Source organism: Pleurodeles waltl, chromosome 1_2 (assembly GCF_031143425.1).
Source record: "Pleurodeles waltl isolate 20211129_DDA chromosome 1_2, aPleWal1.hap1.20221129, whole genome shotgun sequence".
Lineage (NCBI taxonomy): Eukaryota > Metazoa > Chordata > Amphibia > Caudata > Salamandridae > Pleurodeles > Pleurodeles waltl.
Window position 1 is genome coordinate 473,773,357 of NC_090437.1, and position 20,576 is coordinate 473,793,932.

The 20,576-nt window shown below is 43.2% G+C and overlaps 1 protein-coding gene across 2 annotated transcripts in view; it reads right to left on the reverse strand.

The window, feature by feature from the left end:
* The window catches only part of MAML3 (mastermind like transcriptional coactivator 3), a 533,238-nt gene that overhangs the window by 13,891 nt on the left and 498,771 nt on the right, over positions 1–20,576 (reverse strand). The window contains exons 3-4 of one of the 2 annotated variants that reach the window (XM_069241004.1): positions 17,083–17,325; positions 13,094–13,175 (exon numbers count right to left, since the gene is read on the reverse strand). In XM_069241004.1, coding sequence (XP_069097105.1) covers positions 13,094–13,175; positions 17,083–17,325 — 325 coding nt within the window. Of the gene's footprint in view, positions 1–13,093; positions 13,179–17,082; positions 17,326–20,576 lie in introns of both variants that reach the window. The other variant, XM_069240994.1, reaches the window with a different exon arrangement.

The window sequence follows — 20,576 nt, forward strand, 5'->3', positions numbered from 1 at the left end:
GTTGGATCACTGGGGCGGTCACAGAAAGAGCTGTCTGGAAAAGGGAGACCAACGCCCGCTCTACAGTGGGGAGGTGATGCACCGAGTGGTGGCAGGAGCTTCAATGGGCACAGCACATCTCTGTGGCCTTGTGATCTCTGAGATGTCTTTTCTCAGAATTTGTGCTGCTTCTGTCCACTTCAGTGGTTGGAAAGTTTCAGCAATCAAATAAGACAGAGTTCAAAATGCTCAGGTTGAACACCCCTCAGCCTGCAATATTTAGTGTAAGGATTTCACAAATACTGAAGGTGTGATTTTATGCATTTGGCCTAACCATGATGCTGTACTTACTAAGTTTCAAATGTGTGCACATGTGCACTGTGGCATCACACAATGATGGGCCAAGTTTGCCCCTGTCATCATCATAAACTGGATGAGTAGTATAGGGTGCTGGGACCAGTTTTTAGGTATTGCCTGCACGAGCGCTTGCGCACAGCTCGTGAGATCTATTGTTAAAAAAAAAAAAAAAAAGAAACTTAAAAGAGGCTTAGAACCAGCCTCTTACTTACCTAAACTTACCATTGGCTTAGTCCAGCGTTGCTCAGATTTACAGGCTTCCGATTGGCAAGCATGTTGTACTGCTTCACTTCCTGTTGTCTTCTTCGTCGTTCTTGAAATCGGGTTGCCGCTGGACCAAGTACTCCTTCTGGTCACTTCCCCTTGGACACTGGCTAGTGTCCTTCCTCTGGCTATGACACTGACCGTACTTCTCTTTTTCTTTCTGCATGCCGTCTTCTTTCTTCGCTGACGTCTTCTTTCTTCGATGCCATCTCCTTTCTTTGCTGTTGTATTCCTTCTTCCTCACTGAAGCCATCTTCTCTGTCTTCTTTCTTTGCTGCCCTTCTTTCTTCACGGCCATCTTGTCTGTCTTCTTTCTTCGTGCTGTCTTCTTTCTTCTTCACCGCATGCCATCTTCTTTCTTCGCTGCAGACTTCTTTTTTCTTCGCTGCATGCCGTCTTCTTTCTTTGCTGCTGACTTTTCTTCTTTACAGCATGCCATCTTCTTTCTTCACTGCTGTCTTCTTTCTTCTTCACCGCATGCCATCTTCTGTCTTCTTTCTTCACTGCCATCTTCTTTCTTTCTTTACCACATCCCGTCATCTGTCTTCTTTCTTCACTGTTGTCTTCTTTCTACTTTGCCGTCATGCCAATAGGTTTCGCCTTTGTTTCATCTTTCTATCTAACTGGATTACAAATATTAGAAAAATGTTATAATAATGTTTGCTTAAAATTTGATAAACCATAAACTGTTTATCAAATTAAAAAAAAAACATTATTATAAATTTTTTCTAATAATGTAGAATCCCGGTTGGCTTTGGCAATGCTTGTTTATATATTTTGAGGATTAAAGATGCCTAACTTTTTGTTTTTAGTAAATGATGCCTGAAAGACAGGAAACGTCCCACAGTACTGACTGTGAATTAGCAGTCATCCAACGTATCCTTTCACAACGTGCTTTCACAAATTTTACCTTGTGAGTGTATTTCCTGAAAAAATATTATGCAGGAGACTGATCCTGAAAACTATGGATCGGTGGATTGTTTCCCTTGCAAAACCTACTTTTAAAAATGTATTGGTTTTTAATGAAAGCACATTCTTCAAGGAACAACATGTGCAGTAAGGACAATGGCACCAATAAATACACATTTATTTATAATACATGAGAGATCTGAAGTCAACCACCTCATGGCCCAGTAAGCTCGATACATATACCTGAGTAAATCTGTACAACCTCCTCTACAGTAACTCATCTCCAAGTTAGAGTATGTCACCTGGGGGGGGCATACAAAGTATGTTACCCTTTAGTTAGCAGGATCTACACAGGAAGTCATGATTCTGTGCGAGTTCCATCGGGCGTCTATACACTGCAGGTACGTTTTACATCTTACTTCGCAGGTAAGCTTTTTATTCTTTACAGTTTTTAATGACAGTGTGTGTATATTTAAATATGGACATATAGATGTATATTAGTATATATATATATATATATATATATATATTGTTAAGGTTGTGTTTCTTTAATATGTAATAGTAAATACAAATATATTAAATGTAAATTAATTTCCATTATTCAAGGTAAATTGTAATTAACAGTTAAACTATATAAAGATTAAAAAATAAGGATATGATACGTATGAGCACATTTTTATATTTAAAGAATAATTTAATATATGATATGATTTTAAGTTGTTTTTAGATTTTTAAAAAGGGTAGTACATAAGACGTTTTTGGGATGTGTAGTGTTTAACAAATTAACATTGTAAATAATGTTACTGGTGCAATTTAGACTACGTAAATAATTTCTATAGAAACTAGGTCCTAACTATAACTACCTAGTGGCAAGTGCCACTAGGTTTTTTTTATATGTATGAAAGAGTGTGTGAGAGAGAGAGGCAGGCTAGAATCCAGTCTCCTTCACACTCTTAGCCTTTCTACACCAGTCTTCCCTACTACAGCTCTGCCATAAATATGTTTTTACTTGGTAAATTAGTCCTACTGTTAGCCCACATTAATTCATGAGGTGTCTTGTCTCAGGGATCAGTCATTGCTGTCGCCATCCAGTCCACCAGGTCTTAAGTGAGCTTATCATGTTACTCAATAACTTCCGCTTTACCCCATTTTATGACGTCCTTAATTGACTGATGAGGGAAGCTGAGGTGCCCATGCATTCGGCCAATGGCAACTGATATCCATCTTTTAACTATCCCCACCCCGCGTTGTGAATCTGCATTTCAGCTTGCACTTCTACCTTTCCAAAGACATTGCTTTTGTGCCAGTGCGGATGGAGCCCCACTAAGTGGATGCATCTCAGTGCAAAGAAAGCCGCACTGTGCTCTCAAACTCTCTTGCCATTAGAAGAGCATTCACAATACATTCTGCACGGTTTTGGTGGCTTTATTAAGTTCTATGTAGGTAATTAAACTGAACTAATGTAATACTTGCATTAACAGATATCTTTTCTCCTTGGCAGCATGCCCTGCCTAATTCCTCTTCTCGGAGTGGCTCCGGGCAACCCGAGATCCATTTGTCCCAAGCTGCTGCAATTCTGCCTTAATTGTCCTATTCGAGCACCGGACAGAGGTTAGACACTGGCCTTCCACCTTGTACCAAGATAATCATCATTTCCATTGTTTGTGCAGCTTTCGTAATGTCAGAAAACATCTTCTACACTTCCCTAGCTGTCTGTGCAAAGTGTATATACAAGCATTGACCATCCCCAATACTGAAACCCTCCAGTGCATCAGCAAAAGTGACATACCTGCCATTCAGAAAGGGACCTCAAAAAGTTTTACACCCTCCTTCTCTCCAGCTCACTATTGAAATATCCTATGCAAGCTTTCTAAACTGCCAAATGTACCTGAACTGCATTTCCATCACGACGGAAAGCAGGGAAGGGGAGGCTCATAACTGTTCAGATCACTATTTTCGGCTTTACCTGGTAAGATAAAATGCAGGGTCCTTGCTGGGACATTGCTTCCCATCAGAAGAAGCACTAGACCGTATCTCGCTCATACGTTCCGCTCAGTAGCTGTTTCTGCCTGTTGTCCTCCTAGCAATTTAACTGTGTAGGAAAGTGGGGTATTATGCAGTGAGGCTGTTTAGGCCTCACTATGCAATACTCTCAACGTTACCCAAATAGGTCCTTGGATTCACATGAATAAATCCCTAGCTCAGTCCTGGTAGTGTGGCACAGAACAGTCAGGCTTTACTAGAGGAACATGTGGTAAGCATTTCAGAGCATCCACATGGACGATAAGTAACTGACACAACTTAAAAGAAATCCGACACCAATTTATAAAAATAAAGCAGATTTTTATATTAATGTAAGTATCCATATGAATACCCTGGGATGAGCATAACCCGAGTTAGTGATTTTTAAAGGAAAAATAAATCAGTGCATTTCACTCTTGCAAAACTTTAACGTTGCTGTCAATCAGGAAATGTACTTGTGGCAAACGATCACTTGCAGGTCAAGTTCTGTAGAAACCACTGGGGGTGAAGGTAAGGCGAGTCCCTGGACCAAGCTCGGACAATCAGTTGATTTTTATCTAACTCGTAAGGCCTGGGTGCACAGTAGTGGTGGCTGTCTTTGGTACTGAAAACAGGAGCCCCTGGTGCTGACTTTGCTGCTTACATGGTGCTGGTGGGGTAGGGGAATGCACTTCCCGACAAGGGGGCCACAGAGGTGTTGGGTTGAAGATGCTGCAGGGTCCCCTCGAGGCACGATAGTGATAGCCCAGTAGGCCACCAACAAGCGTTGGTAACAGCAAGCTCAGCCTTCGGTCACTTTGGTACCCTGGAGTCCGAGGGAAAACATTAGCCACCTGAAACTTGCTAGAGGTCAGGACTACGTTCTCCCACCATGCACTAGATCATTTACTTTTTGGGCAATTCCCTCAGTGAGCCCAACAGTCAGTGGTTCTTGGGATCCAGGAGTGAAGTTCTCGCCTACTGGTTGCAGGAGACTAGTACCCCTATTTCTGGAGTTGCCATTGGCTTGCAGAGGGGTTCCTCTTTCCCTGGGAACCGGTCTCTGGTCCAGGGAAAGTCACAGTTGTGCAGCTGCAAGGTGGCTGCAACACGTGCGCTCTTTGGCACCTTTTCTTTGTGAAGACTCAGGTCTCTTCTTTATCCTCCTTAGCAAGCCTATCAGATCTGAGGTTCTGATGTCAAGGGAGCCCCTTATCTCATAGATTTAGGGGAGTTAGGGGTGTGGGTGCTAGTTGTTACACCTTGGGCCTCATGTACAGTGACTTTCAAGTTGGCAACAGAGGCCAGAAGCAATAACTTATGTAGGTAGTAGGGATTTCTTGGCTTGACCCCTTTTTAGGGTCGAGCCTGCGTTGCATGCGCTCGCACATGCGTATCGCAGCGAGATGCTTTAGGGTTTAGAAAAGGGCTCGGAGCCCTGTCGACGTCACGTTAGTGTTTTTCATTGGTTAGTGGGCTTGCCTATTAACATCTGCTTGCTTTCATTAGTCGAAGGCATGCATACGTCATGCCTTTTCCGGTGGCTAGCCCTCCTCGAGTGCATCGACCAAGTACAGAAAACATGCGAGGCTCGCTGTTTTCTGTCCGGCTCGTGGACTACTTTTTCTCTAATTTACTAGCGCGATTTCGCTTGGCAGAAGTCGAGCGCTTTACATAGTTAAATGCACTTTTTCGGCTTACGTACATAAATGCACTTTTGCCGATAGGTGAAAAGTTGGGTTAGGAGTTTACAACGCTTTCAGCTCGAACATGAGCAAACGCGAGACCCGTTGCATTGCAAATGCTTGTTATAATATACAGTAGGGTATTCTGTGTGATTATTGTGTTCATATTCTTATTTCCACTACCTGCGTGTGTCTGTACTGGATTTCTTGTACCGTGCCGACGACCCATTAGGCTTGAAGGATCACATAGGATGGAGGTGTGGTTTTCCCGAGTGGAATGGCATGACTCATATGTAAGCCGCGCCTGGGCAGGTCTCTGTGTTTGGCTTTGAGATTCTATCTATTATGTTCACGCGTCCTTGTGGTCTTCATGTATACTGCTCCACAGTTGGTGAGCCGCGGTCGAGTGGTTGCCTCCCCTTTCCTGGATATCCTGTTTCTTCCTTCTGTGGTGACGAACGCAGCCCTACCTCGGGTATGTTTTTGATCTATGATCATGTGTTCACGGCAGCGATCTGCTTCTACCTTTTTGCTTAGTCTTTTTTTTTTTCCTGGCCACAGACGGTGGTGCAGTGGTTGCCACTTTCCCTGCCATTTTACCCCATATCAAAGCTTTGCAACTGGCTGGACAGCAAGCTCTTTGGGGGGAGAAATGTGTATTTGTGTTTCTGTTTCCCACTTTGTTTTTAGCGATTTTTCCTTCATTGGTCCCCTGAAATTCTTCTATGAAAAGGTCAGTGCTCTGACTGGCACAGAGGAAATAGTTTGTTTGAGTACTGCCTTTTGTATTTGGAGCACTAATGGGTGTTTTCTTTTCTTTCAGAAAGTACTTCCACAATACAAAAGGAGATTTACTGGATAACGTGTGTACAATCTGACTGTGGCGATATCCTGTCCGTCCACTGGGGTCCCCCTGTCTTAAATCCTTCTCCTTTCTCCCTGAGAGCGGTTACCAGGCACTAGCGGTATATATTTAATAGTGCACTGGAGCTAGTTCTGGAGGAGATTTGTTGGGCCGTCTTCACTCCTGTGGATTTGAAAACCTCCGGTTAGTGGAAACTTGACACTAATAACCAATGGGCTACTAGCCCTAGTGGCTAATCTGCCATGGAGGTGACCACTTCCAGAGGAGTATGCCACCTTTTCTACCTAGAAGTCTTTATTCTGGCACTTTTGAAAAGTCCAGAACACTTCTTCAGTTGTACAGACCAGGTAGCCCACTCTAGGTGTGTATCTGGCCTTCTGGGGGTGTACGCCTTCTAACTATCGAATTTTCCTGCCTGCCAGGGTTGCAAGTGTCCCTGGACAGGGGTCGGATTTTAACTCCTCTGGGAGGCAGCCTACTTGCGTATCAGAGGCAGTGTGGGCTTTGAAGTTCACCACTCTGATATGCCACTTCACTAGTCATCCTGTCAGGGAGTGAGGTGACACCTCCTGCCCAGACAGGCCTTATTTTGTGAGAGTTCTGACTGTTGTCCTCCTCTTCTAGCAGGGGGTCAGGTTCCTGTTTTGACGGCAAGAATTGCAGGCTGTTGGCCAAGGCACCGGAAAGGCTGGGGCAACCTCTTGCCACATCAAATAAGACATGAGGAACAAGTCAGGTTTGATGAGACAAGTTGCTTGATACCAAACATGACATTTTTTAGTGGGACCATAATGAACTTGGCAACCTTGGAATGCCCATGTGCCAGCCCACGTTATCCTATGGCCACCCTTAAAACTTATAGAAGCCCTTAATGAAAAGAGGTTACTATAAGGACATATAAGCTTTCACATATATGTCCATATTTTTAAAATAATGCACTCTGCCTCCTGGGCTCAGGAGGCCTACCTTAGGGGTGACCAGCATTAATTAAAAATAGTGCTGCAACCTTGCCACTCATGATGAGGGCAAAGTCGAGTTTGAGCAGTCTGAATTGCTCAGGCAGTCTGCAATTGAAAGACTGCTGTCATCTTTTTACTTGGGTCACTCTGGATGGCACCATTGGTGCTTCAGGACCTGATGATTCCTTTAAGTTCCATCCCCGGGTACCACTAGTACCACTTTCCAGGGACTTAAAAGTGGGTTAATGAATGTCCTTTCCGATTGAAGTGACCAATTCACAGGCATCATATTTTAGAGAAAGAGCACAGACACTGGGGCCTGGTTAGCAGGTTCCAGTGCACTTTAAGAGTCAAAACCATCAGCACTGGAGAAACAAATCTGGGGGTGACCATACCAAAAAGGGCACTTTCCTACAAACTGCATGCCACAAATTGAGACACCATACAGTACAGTTTGATGACTGGAAGTCTTTAGCCCTCACAATCCCAGTGTAGTTTCCAGATATCCAGTTTCGACACACTGCTCTGATCAGCCCAGAAAAATGGCATGGGGAGCTTATCCAACTGTTTAAATAAACACAATGGAATAGTGGGCAAGGTTTGCTGCAGAACATACAGAAAGTACAGTTAAAAAAACAACCAGGGAAATTCTACTGATGGGGTAGTGCAACCTTGGATTTTTCTATCTTTTCGTAAACAGCAAAATTTCAAAAGATTTTTTAAAACGCTTCACAAAGTTAGCAAACCCCTGATCAAGATACCTCCACTCGTTTCCATAATCACAAGTAACATTAAAAATTCGCACAGGATTCTGGGAATGGAAAATATTGCTCCTTCAAAGCCTTTCTCCAACACATGAGAATGGAGAGCAGGAAATTGCTCTCCCCCTGGCTTGGTAGTAAAAATCAATCAGTAATTAGGCTATAGGGTCCCGTGAGAGCCCTGGGGCCCGGTGCCTGTCTTCCTGCTGCACAACTGTTACCAGTTTCCCTGACTGTGAGAGCACAGTCTGCAGCCTGATGGGGAAAACACGTTAGCCTGCACTTTATTTGCAATGCACCGGGTAGATTACCTTTCCCTCCTTGTGGCGGGGAGGTGTATATGGTCAGAGTTCAAACTGAAAATGAAAGTTGCAGTAGAATGGCTTCTCACAATCAGATACTCCAAGAGCACCTGGAGTCTTGGAGAGTGTAGGAAGTCAGCACACTGTTAAACCCAGCGGTGCGAAGCGGGGCAAAAGATGTTCAAACTCAGGTTACTATGCAGGGCTGGCTGGCTTTGGTGCAGGTGACGCCAGGTGCGACAATTTGTTTTGGCAACCACCACCCCATGGCCTACTCCTCGGATTCCCTCACTACCACCAGGCATAAGTGTCACTCATCTCTCTATAGCCGCTCTCTCACATACATTTCATGTTTTTTAAAGCAGTGGAAAAGGCTGGCTTTACTAAACCACTTAGCTATCCACATAAAATACAGATCTGTTCTTTGCAGCAGCCATATTAACCCTCGGTGCTACTTTATGTGGGGTCAAAACTGCCACTAGACAAATGTCTGAGCTCTCTCTCTCTCTAGCAGGAACATTAGTCAAATGATCTTGGTATTTTCATTGCTGCTTGAAAGTAGGACGCACAAGGAACTCTGCAGCAGGTACTTTTAAATTGTAAGTTATGCTAAACACAGCGTCCCATGAGGTCACTGCCCCGCCTCCAGGTCAGCGCCCAGTGCAACCACACCGGTCGCACTGCTTTAAAGCCGGCCCTGTTACTAGGTGATCGACTTCCAACTGATGAGCAATATAGAGGCGCAAAAGCTATTTTGGAGATGGGATCTGGTTTATACAGTGGATGACTGCTCTGCATATTCACTACAATAACAGTGGATGCTGTGGCTGAAGATGTGGTTGCCAGTTTGGTTCAGATCCTAGTATAATGTTCCGCGCAGTGTGCTCAAATCTATAGGGACAAGGTCACAAATTGTATAATGCAGCACTTGAAAGCCTTCATTTTGCCAGGTCCACAAATTCATGTGTTCTCATCATGGAGGTAGAACCACTCCAGCCACAGAGTTGTGTCTGGGGTCATCCCTGTTAAAGGCGTGGACATGAGGATGTTCTTGGAATAATTGTTCTACATTTTTATGCCTATTATTTCATTAATGAATTGTGTTTTTGCGGCTGTCAATGGCAGAATGGCAGTGCCACACAAAACACATAGGACACTATAGTAACATTTATCTACGTAATAAACAAACAGGAGCCACTAGCTCAGTCCCGTGTGTTGGCTGGAACACCCATTTCTAAAAAATACTGTTAAACTTTTACTTAAAAAAAAAATCAAGGACTAGACACCTGGGTTGTATCAGGAACAAAATATTGGTAATTTTGTTTAGGCTCTAACCGAATGAAAAAATAGAAGAAAGGGAACAAAGTGATAATTAGAAAAGCTAATGGATGACGTTTTAAACAAGGTCATTGTGTGCCAGGAACAGCTCCTGCCTCTAGACACAGAGAAGATACACTTAGGTGCAGATAGGGGGCAGCATTGTGGGACTCCTCACAACCAAGACGCAGCTTTTTCAGCAACAAGGACAGTAACAGCATGGAGAAGAGATGAAGCTGCCATTCTTTACGGCAGCAATGGTTAATTTCATCTGTTTGCATTTATTTATCTGCATTTATGTTTTATATGTGTGTGTGTCACCACAGATAAAGTCAAACCGAATAAATGTAGATAGATGGCAAGATGGATAGACAGATAGATAGATAGATAGACAGACAGACAGACAGACAGACAGACAGACAGACAGACAGACAGATAGATAGATAGATAGATAGATAGATGTGATATTGCTAATCGTAGATGCTTTCATGCAGCCACTACTGGAAGAGATAACAAAGGGTTAAGCCCGAACAAATCTAGTTTTACAAAGTTATCTCTGCGTCCTTGCTGAATTGTTGGCAAGCAACACCCCTGCATGATTCACAAGGTTACTTTTATTTAGTTTTTTTTTTTTTACGGCGTTTAAGGAGCTTCCCTTCTGACAACAATGCTGGCAAAAAAGAACGCAGAAATGAGCCAAATGTTTTTGAGAGGAGCTACAACAAACCAACGGGGCTTAAGAGAAAGATCAGTAGGTTTTTTTTCACCGTTTTCCAAAAGTAATTAGAGACAAAGGCCTAACTCTTTGAACACGACAACAAAACAGACCAGGAGCTGGGAGTGTGGGCTTTAGCGTACTTTCAAACATCTGCACAAGGTGAGAGATTTACCTTGTAGGATTCATGAGAGCTGGCAGAATAGGCGGGAGATCCACCTTCGCCCTGACCCTTACCGCAGGGCAATCAGTGTTCCTTGCCCTCTTCCCAGATCAACGACTGAAAACCCTGCATGTGCCTTTTTGATTAAATGTATGCACCATGTGTCAGTCAGGGGAGCATACTCTGTGTGAATGTATGTGACCGTACTTATTGCGTTTTTCACGATGGGGAGCAACAAAGCGCCATATATCTAGCGGCTTTGGCAGACAATTCAAGATCATGTATAAAAAGTGGTACTCAAGGGGCTGGATATCTTCGGTGTTGCATCTTGGAGGAGAATTGGGAGACCCATTGATGTTTACAGGTGAGATGCTCCTTGAAGAGACTGGCCTTCCATTCCTTTCTGAACTGCAGGTGATAGAGGCAAAACTCAAATGTAGAGGGATGTTGCTCCAGAATCAGGGTGCATAGCAATATACAACATGCCTGCAGGTTTTCCTCTCATGGTGCTTGTGATGGCTTGCCCTATGGATCCACCACGCTAATTTCTCTGAAGAGATAAGATCCATGTGCCTACTTATGGACTATTCCAATACACACAGTTTCGATTTCAGGAACTACGCCACTATTACTGATTGTTTAACAACTACGCTGCTTTCTATAAATACATTTACCACCCAGTAATGAAAAGTGAGCACTGTAGAGCCTCTAGACATGGTGTAAGTCCATAAGACGTTATGTGACTATCTCGATCAATCATACATTCATAAAAACATAACGCTCTCTGGAACTTGTGGTTTTACAGAACATGAACATATTCATCAAATGTACAAGACCCCAACAGTTTAGTTAAGACAAGCCTAGTACTGAAGCTCGGCATCCTCCTTGACATTCCGATCAATTGACCCAGGCTTTATGAAACTACCAAAGGTTCCACATATATCTCTGTTGAGTATGAGAGATGGCCATCCTTTTTGTCCGAGTCGTGCTAATTTTCCTACCATTAGTTACTGTGTATCCTATTGCAACATTCTTGCTCTGTATGAGGAACAATATTCACACAAGCGTACTAGTGCAGTAAAATAGACTTAATCTGGACAGAGTTGGGTTTCAGCAGTATCTAAATTTCCTGAAGGGCTTTGCCAATGGTTTCAATGTTTGTGAACAGGAGGAACAATGTCTGAAACACTGTTCTTAAAATAATGGAAGTTTCAAAAAGTCATTGTTCCTCAAGATTCCACCTCAGACATCAAGAGGGGTGTACAAAGCGTGTCAGGCTAGTGGTAATAGAAAGGGTGGCCTGGTGTTTGCAGGGCAGACAAAAAAAGTACAGTGTCTACGTCTATCTGCACAACACTTTACAGGGGTAAGAAACCAGAATGTCAGATCCTTTTTCAGTATGGGGCAACATTTCGTGCACAATGAGCTGTAACACTACTGGAATCACTGGTAGGAAATCTGCGGAACAATTTGTTACGTCATGTTCCTAGAAAGGTGATAGTTGCGGATGAGACAGAATATTGTAGATCCTAGAATTGTACACTGAGTTGATGATGTGGCTGTACAAAGTGAGGCCAAGAGGCAGAAGTGCAGAGGACTATGAGGAAAGGGTTAATATATTTGGATGATTGCTGGAAAAAGTGGTGAGACAGCCACACTGATGACAAGTTTCTATGCAGTATGTGGATTTCTGCGGAACAGCCATGAGAAAGAATAGCAGGAGGCTCAGATAAGAATTCTTCTTGTGATGCCCAACTTTAGGAAGACAGGAAGGTGGTAGATTTCTTACTGTGGTGGAGGTAAACAGGTGGCAGGTTACAAGAGCTCAGAGGCAGATCAAGCACACTGATTTAGTCAGTGTAGCCACAAAGGTTGGTGATCTCTGAATTCACCAGTTTGTTCAATGTTAGATGTTTGTGAAAAATCCACATGAGACCATTAGAGAGAAGCAAGCCACATATAACTGCATCCTAGTTTAACCATCTGTAGGGTTTCAAAACCAGTGACTGGAAGGCCAAGTCAATGTCTCTTTTTTACTAACACTCCTGTTGAGAAAACTACACCTCAGTAAACCTTTTTGAACCTTTAATAGTTTGGAACTTATCTAAAAGAAGGACTTGAAGAGCATTCTAAAATAATGGTCTTTACTGTCAACCTACATGTCAGATCACATTAGGTGTTCAAAGCAAGAGTCTATGCACACAGTGAGAACAAACCCTACCACAAAGGTAAGCACTTTGCTAGTCTATATTGTTGAACTTGGCATAACTAGCATCTTCTCTGACTGCATCAAAAGCTACAAACAGCCATATCAGTAGACTGCAACATAAGACAATCTATGAAAACTAAGGTGTCTGGTTCGTCCAACATAAAAATCCTGTTCTCGTTTTAGACGTGCTCTGAAAGGGTACGCTTTAGATCAGCTACATTGCTGAATTCATTCGGGGGTCTCCTTTGAGAGAAAAAAAAAACAGATCATACCTGTTTAAAAGGTTGGTTAATGTGAACAGATTACAAGTTGACAGGACAAACAACACCACAGATGTTCTTAGGCAAATGGGCATACATCATAAACCAGCCGTATACAATTCCCTCAACAAATCCCTGATCAACTTTGGAGTCCAACGAGTGCGTGAATCAGTATCAAAAATGTTTTAGCAGAATTATGTATCAAGCTCACCGGCTAGCACAAAACGAATAATACTGCAGAGCAGATGTGGCAACGCTGAGTTGCTCATTGTTGGCAAACAGTTTACAATGTGCAGAGTGCAGTCTATGGTGACAACACAACCATGTTAAAAGCACTTAGCTCGTACCTTGGAACTGGCTGACTTGCTGCACCGTGTACGGGTTCCTCGGCTGCTGGAGATGCTGTCTGGGTATGTGCGGCTGCTGCAACTGCTAGAAGGCAAGAGAAAGAAGAAGAAAGGTCTTTAGAAAGCGAGAGTCAAAAGAGATGGGATACACAGGCTCAGTAGTGGACCACAGCTTGCCACAATGTTTACTACAGAGAAAACTTGCAGTTCTGAACACAAGCTGCATTCTTCCTCCTGTATCACAGGTAGACAAGGTTGCGTCCACTCAGGCTTGTATATATGTAGTAGGATTTGTGAAACGTGAACTTCTATGGAAAGCGCAAAGGTAGCCGTGTGCCTTAAAGTTCAGAGTTTCTGCTGAGTAGACCGAACAAATATAGTCACTCAAAGCTGAGATCCCTGGCCGCTGGAAATATAGTCACTCAAAGCTGAGATCCCTGGCCGCTGGAAATATAGTCACTCAAAGCTGAGATCCCTGGCCGCTGGAAATATAGTCACTCAAAGCTGAGATCCCTGGCCGCTGGAAATAGTGGAACATACACAGGCTAACAGAGATGGCCTCCATGTGATCAGCATCTTTTCAACACAAGCCCTGGTGACATTCATGGCTGCTTCCTTAGTTGCTTTATATTGCCATTCCGTGCTCAAGCTTGGTTCGGACAGTAGCCAGTGACTAATTAGGGTATTCACTGTGGCCTATAATTCATGGGTATCCTTCCCTACTATACACCAGTTCTGTATTAGTACTGTTGATTAGCCCAGGTATAGTGGGGTTACTAGGGCTTTCCCCCATTTATTTTGTACAGACAGTAGCAAGCGGCAAACATGCTGACAATGTTGCATCAGTGCAAAGGGAACACAGAATGTTGCACGGCTGTAATGTTAGTAGAGAATGGCACCAGGCAAAAGTGTCCTAGCCAGCATGATGCAAAATCTTCTTTGACAAATAAGCAGGCAGCCTGTAGAGAAAAGAGGAAGTGAGCTTCCGGTGGTACTTGCTCTCTAATGGGAAGGCAAACAAGCGGTTCAGTTGCCTTCTAATATCGGGTCACTGTCCCAGGTGCCTACAAATTGTTAACCCCCCCCCCTTACACACGGCAGCCTCAAACACACCAGCAAAACAGGACCGCATCAATATACAGATGCAGTTTTAACAAATTACAGCAAATTGTATGCATTATGAGAAGCACACATTTTTAAAAAGTGATAGATGAACCATTAGAACAAAGAGGGACTTAGGGCAGTTCTCACACATACAGTTTACATTTCTGTCCCAGAAGAGTTATTTTTGAAGAACAGTGTGTGAGGAGTCATTTGAATGCTGCTAAAAGAAGCTGCTAGTTTTATGTTGCCTCTTGCAAATCCTTCAATCTGATCTGCTTGCAGCGAAATTGAGCTCAATTGCAATCAGTGTGATTTAACCATCACAATCACTGATATTTTAAATATGCACTTAATTTTATATCTGATTTGTTGTACTTGCGTCCCACTGCAGTCAAGCATGCTGCACCGTTGCCATGTTCAAGGTTATTTAAACGCAATGTACAAGGGTGCATCGTCAGAATAAATTGATCGGTGATGTCACTCCTGCTGATTTCATTGAGACAGAGTCAAAGGGCCTGGTACTTTCGTGAATTTACATCCCTGATTAATTTGGGAGGTCAGGGTAATTACAACAGATAAAGCAACCAGAAACTACTGACATGAATTTTGGGAGAAACTTGTTCACTCATGCTGTGAACTAGGGGGCCAGTTAGCACTTGCCACCAACTGCTATTGGGATTTGTACAGGACTAAAGCTCAAAGGCAAGAAGGTGCTTGTTTGCGGGAACAGCAGCAGAAAGGCAGTGCCGGAGTGCAACATCAGTCCCGCGAGAGGATGTCTGATCAGATAAGCTACACATTTAATATTTCTCACGTCTCTGAACAGACGTTCCTGTAGAAGCGCCAGGTTTTTAGAACTCAGACACTCAGCATCCTATGGTGAAATTATTGACTTTTAGGTCTATTCAGAGGGAATCTTGTACAGAGGTTTCCGCTTGGTTTTTGGCTACCAATGTTCTAAAAAGCACAAAATTGTAAGCTACGACAGAACTTTGGTAAGTTCCGAGAGTGTAGAACTGAATGATTGTCAGCATTTAATCACTGCAGTTTACAGATGATTCATCACCTAGAAAATATATAACATGAAGCTTCACTGTTAAACAAATTAAGCTACTAATCTCATCGGGAGGGCTCCCTGTATGTCCCAACCATGCAGAAATACATTAAACATAGCCGATCACTCGCCTGCCCTGATTTAACATGGCTTTCCCCCTCTTTTTTAAGGATACTTCTGTTTAGATTCGTCATGACAGAGGCCTCAATAGAGTCAAACAAGGAGTTACGCTCGCAGAGCCTAACAGTAAGGCTTTAGAGAGATCAGGTGTTTTGCAGGAAATCAGGAAGGGATGCCCTGTTCGTACATTACACACAGACTTCACAATATCAGATATATCTTACCTGGGATGTAAGTGGCCTAGATTCGGCACAGTAACCTAGGCAGCGCCAGTGTAAAAGCAACCTTGAAAAGGAAACTCGTTTTTGCTTGTACATAGTTAATGTGTTTTTGTTGCACTATGGACTGTGTGAGAAGGAAGGAAGGCTGGCAATGCTGTGTTGCCTCTGGGGAGGAGGAACAGGGGCAATCGGTGAGTTATACACAGGGGGAGAAAAGACCAGGAACGTTAGCTCTGTAGGAGGAAATGAGGAAGCACCCATCTTAGTTCTACAAAAAGGCCACATTTGGACAGGCAAATCAGAGGATAGATGAAAGGGAAACTGGCCTACGAAAATGAAAAAAAAAAGAGTTAAGGACAAAAATATGTATGTCTTGGTATGCTTTGTTATTGTTTTTGGCTAACACGCAGTACTGTGAGGTAATGCCTACCTAATGCTTAATTTGGTTAAAAGACCACATCTTAACATTGACGGATACATTTTTGCCAGATTCCCTTAGCAATCTGAGGGAATAACACACTCTAGGCCTGTGAATACCTCACATCAACGCACAGAATATTATTTCTAAAGAGAAATCCGTTTCGAAGTAAAAAAGACCTGTAGGTCACCACTTGACTCTTCCGAAAGGGATGGGTTGTGAAAAGTGTCACCAACAACATTTGTTCACTGTAAGGGCAGCAAATGCACACAGGAGCTGAGGCGGTGAGAGAAACTAATTTTGAAAGAAATCTAAGGACAAACAGAGGGGAACAATGATGAGAAAGGACGGGTAATGCTGGAGATTACATACGGAAGGCCGGTGTGCAAGAGTAGACAGAGTGTGCCGAATGCCTGGGCCAGGAAGCGCAGTCACTCCGTAAGACACTGTCAAACCTCAACAGTGAGAAAAATATCCAAGAGAATGAAGAAGGAGCGAGAAGATGGGTAGTGAGGAGAGACTGGGCTGGGAGCAGCCATAGAGCAAGGGCAAAGACAAAGGGTCCAATGAAAAAATAGCAAGAGCATGGAATGCGGAAGCAGGCTGAGGTTTGGAGTAAGAGATAGCACCTGAGACAACAGTGAAGGCTGGCGGCAGTGCGTTTATGCTGGAGTGAGAAAGAGGGAAAGGAAATGGGGGAGAAAAAAAACACAGATCAGAGACTGTCAATAGGGAATGTGGACCGGGAGAGGCAAAAAAAGGAGTAAAAGTAAGTGAAGGAGAGTTACAGAGGACCGAGGGTCACTGGGAGAGTGAATGAGAAACAGAGTCAAAGGGACAGTGAAGAGAGAAAGACAACTAGACTCAGAAAGAGAAGTAGGACAGCAAAGAAAACAGACTGCCACACAAGCGAGTCTCTTAAAGAATGTGGGAGTGATTGGGCCAGAGTGAGTGTGTTTACTTGACACCACTAACAAAACAGCTTGCTTTGGTGACACTGAAGCAAACTACAGTAAAACCTAAACCAAAAGGGGCGTCAGATGAAGAAGACTCCTCAGATGTGCAACATTACCTGCTCCGCCAGGATCTGCTGCTGCTGTTGCCTCTGCTCGCGGAGGAACTGCTGCTTCTGCTGCTCCATGGCCTGCAGCTGGGCCCGCTGCTCGATCAGCATCTGCTTCATGATGGCGGCTTGTGGCTGGTTCGCCAGGAATCCAGGGGTGCCTGGGTTCGCCCCTGCAACCACATTTCCAGAACCCGGACCTGACTGCTGCATGGGCACTGTGGGGCGAGGAAGGCCCACAGCGGTTTGCTCCTACGTAAAGAAACAAAACATATTTCAGTGGTCACTCACACCAAAATCAAAAACAAGGTTGTATCTGGATAAAGGTGAAAAGTTACACACATTTAAAACAGGAGGAATGTGTGTGAAAAACACTCCAAGATCAGTTCTGGACATCGCTCTAGTGTGACCAAAGATTCCATGTTAATGATAAGCTTCTTTTCAGGACCGGGGGTTACATTTACAGATCAATGTGCACTTGGGCCCAAAGAGCTCACGCGACAAAAACATAGTACTCTGAAGACACCGTGTTCTCTGGTAACCCTACCTTTTTATAGTTAAAGGGAATGTGAAGAGTGGAAGTCACTGTCATGGGCTGAATGTGCTCAACCTTTGCGTGCCTGCTGAACCGGGCCCTGCTGTGAGAACTGTAAACACTTCACATCTCTTTCCCAAAATGTATAAAGTACCAGCATATAGTGCTGGAATTGGAAAAAAAATATACTCAGAGAAACCCTCAATTGGGGGTCAACAGTGCTTAATTTGTAGCGGTGTTTTACTGGTGTTCGGCACCGGCACTTAATTCTTAAAACCTGCAGTCTTTTATGACAGTCCACCACATGATGGTGCTGTCTGCCTACTTTCAAAAGAACACAGTATTTAGCAATGTAATATAAACTAAAAAAATATTAGCAGTGCATCAAGGCCACGGATACTGGCACCTGTGATGTGAAGCATTACCTGGTCCGCCAGGAGAAGTATGTGTTGCAAGCTGCAGTGGTAGCCTCCTAAGCTAGGGTGACCAGATTGTGAGGAGCAAAAACCGGGACAGGTCAGACATAAAAGATGGGCTAACGACTTTACACTCACTTTTATATCTGGCATGTCCTGTTTTTTTTACGTAGCTTTGTGAATGTGTGCCTATACATGTGTATTATCTGCTGGGAGCAGACAGGGGACTGTGTTGCCTGACAGTAACAGATAAATTACTTTAAAAATGTCATACTTTGTAGGCGTCTGTTAAAGGAGAGCATACCTTTAACTTATGCTTCCCTAGATAATCTGACCTTTGTCCCCCAAACCGGGACATTTATGTAATGATGTAACCTTTGTCCCAAAAACCAGGACATTTGTTTAAGATTAAGATAAGCGTCGGGACACCGGGACACTCTTCTAAAAACCGGGACTGTCCAGGGAAATCCGGGACGTCTGGTCACCCTATCCTAAGCATTAACTTGGGCCCTGGTACTTATGTTTTTGCAAATCAGGCAGTAGGGGTGAAGCCATGGCACTCTAAAGGGGGTGGAGTCATGAGGGGCAGTGCCTAAAAAGCAGAGTCAGAAAGACAACTGATGCATTTATTTTTATTTTTTTAATCTGCTACAAAGAAATTGGCAATGAGGACAAACGTGACAACAAATCAGTTCTAATTTTCTTAATTGGTCACAAAGAGGCTGCATTTTAAAATACCTCACAGCAGTGCTTCCTAAACCGTGGAGAACCATGACCCAGTTTTAAGAACAACTAACTTTCCTGACCCCCCTAGCTTTAATTGACAAGAAATGGAGGCAATTAAAAAAAAATGTAATAACTACAATTGTTTGTAAACACCACGACCTTGACCACCCCTTCAATATCGAACAGTGGTCAAGATATTCATTTGCCCATAAAAGTGGAAGATGGTGAACTGCACTGCAGCAGAACACTTTTCAGAGTGGGGTGCTGGCCTGTGGCATTCGTTCACTCAAATCACAAGGTTTTGGAAATATATATATGTATATTCACTTAGTAACCACCAAAGGTTACAAGAACATTATAGTTAGGCTCACATTTTAAACGTACAAAACCATAGAAATTCACCTGTTAGCGTTATCTCAAGTAACTATAACTTGTGCCCTAAAGTAACTATAACTCGTGCCCCCGCCATGCAGTTTTTCCATCAAAAATGTTTCTGCAAATATTACATTGATATTATCAATTACGTTATCAAAGGTGTCATGAGTGCTGTAATTTGTGAGGTAATTAGCAGTGCATGGCGAGGGCGCGAGTTATAGTTACCTTAGTGCAACAGTTTGGTTTCTGCACAATTTTTCTGAATTCCTTCATTGGGACAACCACTTGTAGAAATGTTGTGTATTTCAAAATATCAATTGTGTAAAGTGTGGTACATTGCAGTTGCCACGATTTATGTTATTCCTATGAATAAAACTTCATACACAAATCACACTCGAATCCACTTCCAGGTCGTATACAGGCCACTGGAAAAGGCCAACTTCACCGCATGCTTTTGACCATGTGCTTCACTAGAGGAAAGTGAGTTCCAATTTGTCTGTGTAGTCATGAATGAGATCCTTATGCTCAGAGGAACAGAAACACTACCAGTTCATTCATCTGCTAACCTAGGAGCAATTCCACCCACTTCATCAAAACTGAGTAATGTGAGAGTCATATTCAACTGCCAGCTCTACTTCACTCACCGACTGAAGATCAAGGGCATCAAGTGGTGGCTTTACCCACTCCAGAACATAGTTCCAATTCCTCAAAGCCAAGGGGAGGTGACAAGAGTTCTGGTGTTTAGACTACTGCAACATCATCCACACTATGTTGCTAAAGAGAGTAAGATCAAGTTGCATTGGCATCAAAACAGACAGAATGAGGGGAAGTGCATGCACATAAAAGAAGCCGAGAAAATGCTTCACCGGCTCTCGGTTTAGGCAAGGAATAAGTTCACAGCATGTTGCACCATACATAGAGCTCAATGGATGAAGTCCTCAGGACAGCTGCAGAAACTTGCAACGAATGCACACACGCAGACTCTATGATCAATGAATTAAATACAGCATTTAACCATGGGAGCTTGGGGCCACAGCCAGTGGAATTCACTGAATGAAACTTATGAACAGAACAAAAATACATGTGGTTCAGGAAAAGCTTGAATACTGCATTGCTGCACCTCTGTACAACTGAACTTCACACAAAGGGTAGTTAAAACGGAAGTAGATCAGACTGGTACCGCAAAGTTATTAAATTAGACTCAAACGTCCTTCTTTTAACGCTGTGCCCACGTTCTCAAAGCTACTTAACTCTAACTGAAAAAATGCAACACTGATCTATAAAGTATTGTGATTTGGTAAATAAAAGGCTCAAGTACCTGCAATGACTTGTTGACACTGGTGGAAAACTGTTAACAGACAGAGCATAATATAATGGAGGCAAATAGCTAATACCAGAAGAGTCCTGTTGTAAATAGTTTACTGAATCCCTTAAGTTAGGAGTCAATTAAA